The sequence below is a fragment of the Hipposideros armiger genome, unplaced genomic scaffold (assembly GCF_001890085.2).
Source record: "Hipposideros armiger isolate ML-2016 unplaced genomic scaffold, ASM189008v1 scaffold_846, whole genome shotgun sequence".
Classification (NCBI taxonomy): domain Eukaryota; kingdom Metazoa; phylum Chordata; class Mammalia; order Chiroptera; family Hipposideridae; genus Hipposideros; species Hipposideros armiger.
The window spans coordinates 46,017-58,871 of record NW_017732196.1 but is presented as its reverse complement, the minus strand read 5'-3'; the positions used below and the strand labels follow the sequence as shown (position 1 = coordinate 58,871).

Sequence of the window (12,855 nt, the reverse complement as noted above, 5' to 3'; positions counted from 1 at the left end):
AAGCTGCAGTTCTCAGGGCTTGGCATTGGAGAAGAACCTGAAGAAGATTTTCCATGTATCTCCTATTATAGCTCTCTGTAGATACAATATCTGAGAGCATTCTGTAAAATGCTCTCATTCCTTTTCATTGACCATTGTTTTCAGGCAGTGATTATTTGCGAAGGTCCATTTTGCATAGGTTTTAGAAATTATTCCCTACTGAAGGTGCAGGATCTACACGTCCACAGCCCTAGTGGTGTGGTGCAGTGTCTATGTGCTCAGAAATCAGAGGCAAGTAGAACTGGGTTCCAATCCTGTTTTGGCAGCTATGTGACCTTGGGAAAGTGACCTGGCATGATTGGGCCTCAGTTTCCTCTTTTGAAAGGTGGAAAACAATCAAAGTGCTCTCCTGGTAGCATGGTTGTGTTGAGAGAGACAATCCCTGGGTACCCCAGTGCCTGGCGCACAGTTAGCTCTCCACAAAAGGGGATTGCTGGTGCTACTTCTAATGACCATGGCCATAAAGAAAGTAGAAGTGCTGATTCTAAGCAGCATGTGCTAGCAGGCAGTTCGGATTCAGGTTTTGAGCATGCTTGTTTGGTATTCTCTACATTCTTGTCTTCACAGTACCCTCTCTTAAGGATGGAGCAATATATTGAGCAGTTCCTATTTTGAGTTCTGCTTTGACCCATCATGGACTGACTTTCAAACCTCTTTCTCAGCATTTTTTTGAGAAACTGAAACTTCCTAGTTGTGGACTCAGGGAATAAGGGTAATTTTTAAAAAAACAATTATTGTATTCCCTATAATGGGAATTTTATGGTAGAGAGGATCCTATCAGAGTTGAAATGCCTCAGTCCGGTAAGCCTGGGCACAAATCACAATCTAATGTGGCGTTCGAGTTCTATCTACTTTTATTAGCTTATTTGTTTATTTGGTGGTGGGGGTTGGGGGTGGGCAGGGTATTGGGAAGTGATTCCATTTTGAAGAGTAGCCATTAGAAATATTCACTGATGTTTCCATTTATTTATGATGCATTGCCAGAGTACAGTTCAGTATAAGCTAAAGGGAAATTTTATTTTAGAGCAATACTGCTGTTAAGCTAATACACACAAAGAAAAGATGCATTAGAAACCACTCTTTGTTACTTGGGCAGATTACCTGGAGGGATTTTTTTTTATAGGTTTTTAAAGCCAATGTGAAATCTTTTAAAAATGGGATGAGTACCCTTTCTAGGAACCTGTAATTCAAAAACGTTTCTGTGAATTTCTCTTAAAATTACCTCTTCTTTCTTTTTTGCCAAAAAGCTACCAATAAGCTTTTTGTTAAGCCTGCGGATAGGAAATTCTTTACCCTTAAGAAAATGTCTTAGTGAAGGTCCTAGATGTCAAGTTGAGACTAAAGAAACTTTGGACAATACAAAATAAAATGGCAGATAGTGTGGACTTTGTTTATGTTTGGAATCTTTATCTGTTGACTTTTTGATCTCTCTTCAAGGCCTGACCTCCATTTAAGCTTTCACTGACCTGCCCAATCATATCTTGTCATTCCTTCCACTATGCACTCACCGTCCAGGTGCTGGTATTTCTGCTTGGGACTGTCTCTTTCATGCTCATCAAACACTGTTGGCAGTGAGCACTGTTCCCTGAAAGCATCACCTCTTTCAAGGTCAAGAACCATGGATCTGAAGATTCTTGGAGGCCATTTTTAGCCTTAACATTACTGAGACTGAGGGATTTGTTGGCAAATAAATGCTCATTTTGCAAGGGCAATTAGTTTTTGTATTAAAAAAATAAATATAGTGGTTGATTTGAATATGTTGTATGCCTGTGATCTGAATTCAGTGCTAGATTGACCAAATTTTGTTTTCAAAATTACCTCCTTGTCCTCCTCTGTTATTGTTTTTACTTTGTTTCCTTGTTTTCTACATGGTGATCATGGTGAATGAAGTCATTTTCTATTATTACAATCCTCATTTAGAATTTATTGTTCACGCTCATGTGTGTAGGTGTCAGGTCTTTCCAGTGGGATTATAAAAACTTCAAGTGGAGGATACCTGGATATGTTTAACTGCTTAAGTCAGCTGGTATTCTGTGAGCATCAGCTCTGTGCTAGGAAGTGGAGATTCAGTGAGATGAACAAGACCCCTCCATCTGAGGAGTTGACAGTTCATTTGGGGAGTCGATAGGCTCATAGAAACATACAATTGTTGGTATAAAGAGCACCTCCATGTCTTCTAATTTTTAATTGCAAAGTTAAGAAGTACAATAAATGCTGAAAAGAAAGCTTACCAACTAATGAAATAAAAATGTCCTGATTAGAAAAAGCCTTTTTGGTGTTGTGTACAAATCAAACAGTGTTTCAGATATTGTAGGGTTCCACCTTAGATTTAGGCAAATTCATTGAGAAGCCCCTTGAATATGGGATCCGATTTTTAGAGCAATAGATAGTGGTCTTGGAATGTAGTAAAAGTGAAAAATAACAGTAAAAACAATGCTCATAATACTATGAGGTCCAAGCAAGAGTCCCATATGTATATGGGTTTGAGAACAGAGGAAAGCATATCTGGGAAAAACAGGATGATTGATGGCCAACAACGATTGCAGAAACACTGCTGATGGAGGGGTCAGCCAGAGGGACTGAGAGGCCAAGGAGGAGAGAATTTCTTGAGGAGTCTCAAATTAAATCCAAATTCATCAAGTCTCCTTGTCACTATTCAAAATCTGTTGACTTGCCTAAAAGAAATGAAAGCAATGCCTGCAGGTTGGAGGGGCAGAAGTTTAGTTTTCCATGAAGAACCCGAGCTCTGTTGAACTCATATGAGATTCTTATCAAGCATTGGGACATGGGCCCTGGTGGGATGGCTTGTGCCTTAAATCCCCTGGGGCCTAACCTTTCCAGAACAGTGGACGTAGGTCAGAGGAGTTAGGGGTTGTTATGGAGAGAAAGCTTTTGAGGAAGGCCTGTGCCAAAATTCTGGGTCTTCCCACTGTTTCCTTGGGAATGAAACCCTTCTTGGAGATGTGTTCTATTAAGGAAAGCTTGACTCAGTAAAGAGCCCTCAGAATTTGATGACACTTTGACAGCAGTGACGGGAAATGGTTTTCTGGGGGGAAAGTCTGCCGCATTGCCTGGCGGTGCGTCTTTTTCCGGCACTTCCTCTCTCCTTCCTAACCCTGGGTTGGTCTCTGCAGCTGCCGCTTTTCAGAGCAGTGGCGGTGAGATGGGAGAGCTCAAAAGGCCTGGTGTTGTCAAGATGCTCCTAGAGGCACGTGGAAACCACCAGTAGGGGGCAGCCCAGCATGCTCCTTAGTCTCCTGGTTCCCGTCCGGAGGCTGTGGAGCAGGGCGCAGAAGGCTTTCAGACGTTAGCCTTCCGGACGGTCTAGAGAACAACTTGAGGCCAGGCGGATTTGTCCGCTGAGTAACTGAAGCCCTGGGGTCCAGCTCCCTGCAGTCATTTCACCAGTGTGGTTTTCTTTGTCTCTTTCGCTGCCTCTCTTCCTCCCTCCCTCCTTCCCTCCCTTCCTCTCTCTTTCTCCCTTCTTTCTGTCCTTCTGCATACATTTTTAAAAAGCAAAAAATATATACAGATAACAGTAACTTCATGTACTTATATCCAGAACTGACACTTTAACATTTTTGTTTTTTTGTTACAAGTGTTTTTTCTCTTTTAACAAAAGAAATAGTTTAGTAGTTTAATAAAATACTTTTAACAGTTTAAGTTTTTTTTATCCCAGACCCATACTCCTTTCCCGAGGTGACCTTGCTTGCAATCTTTTTATACTTTACATATATACTTGACTATGAACATTGTGTGGTTGTTTTGTGTGTATTTTTAAACATCTGTGTGAATTGTTTTATGTTATATGTATATTTAGTATTCCATTTGGCTGATTTTTCTTTTTCACTTAGCATGAAGATCTCTTTCTACTCAAATATAAAGATCTGGTTCAATACAACTTATGTATTTAACACACCTTATTTTTCTGTTTTTTTTTTAAATTAAAATTATTAAGGTAACATTGGTTAATAACATTATATAAGTTTTAGGTGTACAACATTATGATTCTGTATACTCTGTAAACTCTATTGCGTGCTCACCACCCAAAATCTAGTTTCCTTCTGTTATCATATATTTGACCCCCTTTACCCAATTCTTCCTCCCTCCACCCCCCTTCCTTTCCCTTTGGTCTTCCCCACCACCATTCTGTTGTCTGTATCTGTAAGTGTGTTTTGTTAGTTCGTTTTGTCACTTTTTGTTTTATATCCCACATATGAGTGAAATCACGGTTTTTGTCCTTTTCGTCTGACTTATTCTACTTAGCGTAATACCCTCAAAATCCATCCATGTTGTCACAAATGGCAACTAGTTCATCTTTTTTTATGGCTGAGTAGTTTCTTTATTGATGGACACTTGGGTTGTTCCTAACTTTTTTTTTTTTAAGATTTTTATTGGGGAATTGGGGGGATGGGAACAGTGCTGGGGAATTGGGGGATGGGAACAGACAAGTTGCTGTCGTTTTGTTCTTCAATCTAGTTGTGGAGGACATTGCTTCACTGGCCCAAGTTGGCACCATCATTGCGCTCTTCCCGGGCAAGGCAGATCAGTCATTGGCTTCTGGACGGCCGCTCACTGCGGCTACTGGCCGCTCACGCTGGCTGCTGGCTACACATGGTAGCCCATGGCAACCCACTGCCACAGGGGCTGCAGCCCATGCCGTCACTGGCGACTCACAGCAGCCCAGCTCCAGGTTGAGCTGTTGTTCAGCATCTTAGCTGTGGAGGGCAGTGTCACTGGCCCTCATATGTGGGATCCGAACCAGGGCCCTCTGGCGTCCCAAGCCAGTTCTTAACCATCGTGCCACTTGGCCGGCCCGTTCCTAACTTTTGATTCTGACCATTAATATAGTGAATATTCTTGTATATGTCTCCTTGTGTGCATGCATGAGAATTTCTCTTGGGTCAATACTTGGAAATGGAATTGCTGGGCCATGAAGCGTGCCAATTTATAATTTTCCAGGATACCGGCACACTGCTCTTCAAAGTGGTTATACCAATTTACGCTCCCTCTAACAATGTAAGAGAAATTCCCCACATCCTTTGAAATGTTTTGTACTGTCAGACTTTAAACATTTTGTCACTGTAGTGGGAGCGGAATGGTATGTCATTGTTGAATCTGCATTTCATATTCTTGTGACGTGAGCAGCTTTTCATATGTTTCTTGCCCATTGAAATTTCCCCTCTGTGACTTGTCTCTTACCAACTTTACTGTCTTCCTCTCTAGTTCTGTGATTCCTCAATGGTAGCTAAAGAGAGTTTCTTAAGGGGTAGATTTCATGACCAATTTATAACCAGCAGCTATTTTGTGAGCATCTCTGCAGATGGCAACTTATAAAGGGGAATTCTTGGCACCTGGGAGGACACTTGCCAAACTTTTAATCCAGCTCTTCTGTTGATTTTGACCTGGTGAAAAATTCATTATTTGTCTGGGACATTCCTGCCTCCACAGTGAAAGAGTAACCTTTTTTTCCCATAATTTCATAGGGTTCTTTTGTGGTTTTCAGCAAAATCCCCTGTCTAGCCTCAGATCCAAGAACAGTTATGCTTTGCTAACGTCTGGCTTATTTTCATCTCATGCGCACTATGAATTTACCACTGACCACATTCCTTCTTTTCTTGGGCATCGGTGACTAGAAAGCTTAGAATTAAGCTTGTGACTTTTTCCTAATAAGTACATGCATTTTTAAACCTAACTCCTAGGCATCCGTTGATGTCTCTGCCCTTGCTTTTCTTTCTCCTGTGCCTTCCATTTTTATTTATGTGAGCTCGTTGTATTTTATTGAGTACAACCGGTGAGTTTTTACATTGAAAATCTGATGAAAAATGAAATAAAAATGAAATAAAGGGCATAAATAAGTAAAAGAAAAGTTAAAGAGAAATGATTCGTGCCAAAGACATTGATTAAGTATCTACTGAGTGTCAGGCCCTTGTCATGAGATACAGTGATGATCCAGGCAAAGAGAGTTGATGCTTTCAGAACAGTGACAACCACCATGCTAGATCAGCTGCAAGGAGTGGACAGGCTTCTCTGGAAGTCCTGATTGTGACCCTGAAGGAAACCCTATCCACATTAATTACCATTTTTGCTGCTGTTGCATGAAAAATGCAGTAAAATTTAGGGCTCTCTGGAATGCAGTTCTTATTGGGAGATAATTTAGAAGAAGGAGGTCACTGTGGTCTCTAGTGAAAATCTTAGTGAAATGAAAATCTCGGAAAATGTATTTAAGTGAGATAATTTTGAAACATCCCATAAAAACTCTTGATGCTGAAAATTGTTGTTTGAGCATTAAATTGGAGTCTTAAATTGTTTCCTTCTGTGTGTGGTAGAAGGAGATAAGAGAACTCATCCTTCCTGCACATCTATTAAGTGCCAGGCCCTGGGTATCTAGGAGAACCAAAATCTTTGAGTGGAAGATGCCTTTCTATCTAGGAGGTTGCATTTTAATGTAACGGGACAATGTTTATGTGGGTCCTTTTAAAATGATTTCTCTTTGGTTTGATTTTGTTCCTTCAGAGCATTCACTTATTTTATTTCTAAAAATTGTTTTCTAAAAATGGGCTCCCCAACTCTTAACATTAATCTTTGACGTTTTTTTTTTGGATTAGGTAGAAGGGACCTATAGATGCTGTATTCTCTCCCCCATTGGTTATTTATTTTTTAAAAAAATTTAACTAATGGTGGTAATAGCAGGGTTATATATTTGTTTTCAGTGTCCTAATTGGAATATGTTATGTATCTTAAATGTTTTGAAAAAGAAAGGGGAAATCCATCCTGCCACAACTTCTTATAGTGCCTTTGGAACTCCAAGTGTTGCCCATGTATCCATCCATCCATCCATCCATCCATCCATCCGTCACCCATCTATCCATCCTCCCTTCATTCACTGAATACCTAACTGGTGAAAGGTACTTTACAAGATGTTGTGGTTCATATTAAGAACTATAAAGCAGGATCCGGCTGTATTCAAAGAGGCTGTGATTAAGAAAGCTGGATAGACAGATTCTCAAATAACTGTAGCACAAGGAAACTCCATGGAGGCAGTTTCCAATAGCTGTGTGTTTGTATTACTAGGGATTTTCTTGGTTTTAAGTGACAGAAAATCAGATCAAACTTCTGTTAGTGACATCTCACCTCAGAAATGACTGGATTCAAAGGCTCAAGTAGCATTTTGGGGGTTCTGTCTCTCTTTATCTCTCTTAGCTTTCTTTCTTTCTGTGTGCTGACTTTAGTCTTGGGCAGTCTCTTTCCTTGTGGCAGAAAAATTTCTCATGGAATCCCAAGGCCTGTGTAATCTTTCAGCTATGATCCCAGAGGAGGATAGAAACTCTCTTTGTCTCAGCATTCATGTGTTTAATCGTAGGAAAGATTCTCACTGGCCTAGTTGAGGTCACATGCACATCTCTAAGTCAATCATCATGGCCAAGGGGATGGAGTTCTCTGTCCAGCCAGACTCATCAATTTATTCCTACACTGGAGGGTTTGGAGGGTGGGGGAAGAGGGAGGTTCTTACAGAGTGTATACTTGGGTCATGCAGAGTTTGTGAAATGTTTCCTAAAAAGAAAAACTGGTGATAATTACTGACAAAATCAGAAAGAGGGGATGTTGGGCTAAGAAAAGAGAAAGTGAGGAAGGAGGAAGGGAGAGAGAGAAAAAAAGGAGCAAGGGAATGTGCCTCAGCGTTTCAGGAGGCACAAGGAAGGAGTGACTGCTTCTCTTGGAACGTGAGGGAAGATGTGATTTGTCTTGCGTGTGATGATGCCAGCATCCCTGTGGCTGTCACCATAAGAGTGAAACACTTTTGAGAGGTAGTGGATGAATTTCCAAGTTATTTTCACCTTTATGCACAGGAGAAGCCATGAAAGGGGAGGCAAACCAAAATTGTTAGTTGAAAAACTGACAAAAGATTAAGAAAAAAGTGAAACCTGGTGAACCTGTCATTGACTGTGAAACTTGATCAATCATTTTTTTTTCCTCAATCACATTCTGACTCCACTAGCTGTGTTTTTTTTTTAAATGGTGTGATTAGGTTGGGTGGGGAAGAATCACCTTGAGCACCCTGGTGAAGTTGGATGGAAGTTACCCATTCTTTTACGTACTGCCTACATTCTGAGTCACTGGTTATCACTCTTTGCTTTTTTTTTTTGCAGTTACATTGCAAATCAGAAAAGGTTAGAAATCATCAACGAAGATGATGTTGAAGCTTACACGGGACTGAAAAATCTGTGAGTACTTAGGACTTGTGTACTTTATCTCAGAACTTTTTCTTATGCTCTATTATAGTTAGACAGGCATTCATCAGTTAGTCCTAACATGTATGCAATGATGTGTTTTCACAGGACAATTGTGGATTCTGGATTAAAATTTGTGGCTCACAAAGCATTTCTGAAAAATAGCAACTTACAGCACATGTAAGTAAAGGATGATATTTTTGTTTTCCACGACCCAATTTGTTGAATATTTCCCCCCTCTGTTTATTTTCCTTCTTTTCCAACTCCAAATCCCCTTTTTAAAAGTTGGTATAGCTGTGACAATAGCTTAGAAACACTAGCTTTGATTCCTGAATAGCTTCACAGGGGTATGAGAACAGCTTGATTATTCCCTTTCATGAGTTTCTGGGCCATTTCCATTCTGGACAGAGCAGTAGGCCAAGAGCAAGGAGTCTGATGTGAAAACTATGTTCTGGTACCGCGTCCTTGATTCTTTTCCTTGGAATCATGACGTTCCCTGGAATACATCAAACCAATGGAATTGAAAGGAACTGACTTGGCCGTGGCCTTTTTTAGGGAGCTAAAAATTACTAGTGCTTTCCCTGCTACAATAGATCCTCTTTTGAACCTTCCTGTTCCCAAAGCTACCTGTCATGGTTGATAAAAGTGGAGAAAAATAAATCATGAGACCTGCCAAAGGTTCAGACGATTATTAACAATAACAAATGCTTTACCTGAAGTCACACTAAGACTTTGTCAACTGAAGTCAAATGGAAATGAGGACAACGGGAGCCTTAGGTTGTTTGTTGCTAAATCCTGTGAGATGATGGCATTTAGTCCATAAGGTGTGGCCTTCCTAAGGGTTTTCTTCATTAAACAGAGGATCACCCACTCCTAAGTGCAGATGGGTGTGCGCGTGCCTTGAATTTTCAGTGGGACCTTCTTCTGGAGGAATGTTGCCTGCATTTATCGGCCCTTTTGTGCTTTGCAAACTCTCTGCAATAATGTCTATGTGTCTCATAGTCTCCAGTTTACCTATAAGACTCTTTACCTCACTTTATCTCACTTGATTTTTCTAAAAATTGGTAGGGAAGATCTTTTTAATTCCCATTTCATGGACATAAAATCAGACTGAGGAAGCGGTAGGACTTCTCGGGTCCACAGATTGAAAGTGCCAGAATTAGGACCTCTGGGCTCACTCCAGGCTGTGTTCTTCCAAAAAGAGTATAGGAAATAAAATTTGTGCCATCCTTAGAATTCGAGAGTCAGCCATTCTTGTAACATTTGCCCTCTTTCTTTTTTTTTTTGGGGGGGGGGGGAGGAGAACAGCTCCCCAACTGGTTTTCATGCTAGTTATAAAAGAAAGCATTTTCTTAGAGCAGATTGCCTAGACTTTTTCTGGAAATTGGTTGATATTATGGAAAACCTTAATTTCGTAAAGCCAATACAGTGACTCCATATTTTATAGGTGGCATTAATGATGAAATCAATTTAAAAATAAAGTCTGTAGAATTCAGATAAAAAAACATTTGGCAAAAATGTGATAAAACTCTAAGGAACTTTATTAACACATTTCATTTAAATGTTTTTTGGCATCATCTCTGTAGTTGGTTTGCCGGCACAAGTCTGATGTGTGCGTAGGCCTTGATAGCATAAACAAGAGAGAAGTTGCATGGAAGAAAAAGGCAAGATGCTCTCTAATGCAATCACTTAAATGTAATTAATGACCTCAGTGATTAAGTTCTGGTATTTTCATTACAGCTGACTTTAGACCTGAATTACCCAACAACCACTTTTCACTGGCTGTTTTACCATATCGCTTAAGCCCTGATGTTCTGATTTTTGTATGGCAAATTGTAGTTTTAGTAATAGAAGTAGTTAGTTCTTTATTATAGCTCATAGTTTCCTTACTTTTCTTGTTGCATGCTATTTGTATAAAAACAAAAGTCACCTTGTGTATTTTTTTCAAGGTGATACATGGTAGGATAATTTTAATAACATTCTTTGTGTTGTATCTGTCCAGATATCTGTCCCCGTCTTCCATAGAGGTACCATTTGTAAATAGGAAACCAAAGAGATGGACATATCCTATATAGTTTCTTTAAAAACCAATAGTCTGGAGGCCTTATCATTGGACAAACTGTTAAAACTCTATTGATACTTGTAGGCATGTTTACATAGTAAGGCAGAATGAAGGCAGGCAAGTATTTAGTTATGAAGAAGTTGTGGAATGTCAGTAAGCTTCATATATTCATGCAATGAAAGAGGCTCCTAATCACCAAAATATGAAATGAAATTAAATAGTTGGCTTTTGAGAATGGCAGAGAGGAAGGAGGGAGTGAAGTCAAATGTTTACCTTTCCAGACCTTAGTCCCAACCTCTGCTTGTAACTGAGGACTTGGGGCAATTGGCTTTCTCTCCCCTGATTTCCCACATGTAAACTGTGCTCTTACCTGGAATATCAACACAGTGGGTGACAGCGATTTGGGAAAGAAATGTGTATCAGAAGCTGCTTCTCTCTATCACTGGGATGTACTGACTATCTCTGTGAGTTTCCCCAGGAGTATCAAAATGTGCAGAAGAGCAGTCTACTTCACTTGGGTTTTAAGGAAATTCAAATTGAGTTTTAAGGAAATTCAAAGTGTCTCTCACTTCCACCACTCCTACCTCTATGCTCTGCCTATTTAGCATCGCATGGTGACTCTCCAGGGCCCCCGTAACTGGTCGCTGAGTTCATTTTTTGGTGCCTTAAGTCCTTCCTGACCCCGGAGAACACAGAGACTGTGAGAAAACCCAGGATTTGTGTTTTCCAAGAGCTTTGCAGAGGTGCTAATTAGCTCTTTTGCAAAGTCCTATAATTAAACAGTAAGAGGATTGTTGATTTTTCCCCCCCTCCCTCCTCCGTTTTGGCTTTTGGCCCCAATAATAAGTATGGTTCATAGAACTCATCTTGTTCTTTGGAGCATAACCCCGCCCTGGGCTGTGCTGCTGGCAGTTGGACAGGGGCAGCTGTTCCTGGTGCGGGCTCGCTATCTGACCGGAGAATCTTGACAATAAGTGTCCTCTTTCTTTACTTCCTCTCTCCTTGTTCTTGGGAGGAAGAGCAGGTTCACCCCCTCCCCAAGGATGGGGATTTCTGATGAAGATAAAAACATTTGTGTCTCCAAAACTCTGGAGAAGACAGGCAGATTGACTTTTTAATGTATTATACTCCAATGAGAGACTTTCTTAATCACATTCCAGAAGAAAAGATTTATGTGGGCACAGTTTTTAACTTCCTCGTGGAGTATTTTTTCATGTGGGAGAGGACTTTACACACAGTGTGAAAAGAGAAGATGCAAGTGTAGAAGGAAGAGAACACCCTGGTGAAGGTAGGGGTTTGGGTGAGTGGAAATGTCAATAGAGAGTAAAGCAGGGAGTGGACACAGGCATTCTTGAATTATGAGGCATTTTCTTTATTCATCAACTAACTAGCCTTAACTCATGCATTAGCTCCTGGGTTTAAACTCCTCTCTGAAGGTGACTGGTGAGATACACCAGGATACTTCAGCTAGTGATTTTGTTGGGCTAACACAACAGACTATTCTGTTGAGCTAACACAACAGACTAGCAGCCTCAGGTAAGGGCCCAGGATCACTGACTGGCCCCTCAGATCTCCCATTCTTATCTGACTCTCAGCCCAACACTCACTTTCCTGAGGAAATAGATACTGAAAGGTTCAGGGCCATTTGTTGAGGGCTTGGCTGTTTTTGTAAAAGTTGATGTTTGTTTGATATTCATGTTACTTACTAAACACATGTCTAGAGGCCCAATCGTTGGACACTTTTAAAATAAATTCAACTAGTAAACAAATTCACAGATGGAGTCAGCTGCCAGGATTATGGCTCAGAATTTCCCAACTCAAGGTCTCATGGCACTGATTCTTAGAAAGTAAAATTCCTGTCCATTGAATAAAACTACATATTTGAAACATGTCAGTAAATTCAGTATTATTTTTTCATTCACAAATATGATGTCTTTTCATTGGTTGATCCAAACCTTAAAATGACATGTCACTAGGATAGTTCAAGATAAAATCTGACATATTCCTTTTTATCTGATTTTTTGTTGTTCTCTTTATGGAATTATCTGGCTATTTAGAAATCATATAGAAACAATCTCAACAGAGTTTATCAATCCATAGGTGTGTTCTATCCTATAAAAATATATTAAATCCAGTTAATATTCAGAGTTTAGTATGTCACATGATTTCAAAATATTCATGATGCTCATTAGTTTTAAAACACCTTTCTCCCTAGCAAGTTTATGGTTTTCAGTTAAATTAAATTTAATTTTCCTATTAATTGTTCAAAAGGTCAGAGATCTCTAGGAGGTATGTAACTTGGCTCTGAATCGGCATGTGAAAAAAGCTTTTAGGTAAAAAAGAGGTTAAAAATAGACAGTATGAAAACTATGCCCCATCCCAAGCAAGAACTGTAGGAGATGCAGAAAAAACTAAGCTATCACTTCAGGTCAAAAAAAGAGATTATTGGATCTAAGCAAGGCATGGACCATGATCAAATAAAATTATATTTTGAAAACAAAAAACTCTATTTGAATACTTTAT

General features: G+C 39.9%; 1 protein-coding gene across 1 annotated transcript in view; it reads left to right on the top strand.

The window, feature by feature from the left end:
• LOC109374619 (BDNF/NT-3 growth factors receptor) overlaps positions 1-12,855 on the top strand; it is a gene marked incomplete at its 3' end in the record, with an annotated part of 72,024 nt that overhangs the window by 22,700 nt on the left and 36,469 nt on the right. The window contains exons 4-5 of the mRNA XM_019629362.1: positions 8,190-8,264; positions 8,379-8,450. Of these exons, the coding sequence (XP_019484907.1) occupies positions 8,190-8,264; positions 8,379-8,450 (147 nt within the window). The remainder of the gene's footprint in view (positions 1-8,189; positions 8,265-8,378; positions 8,451-12,855) is intronic.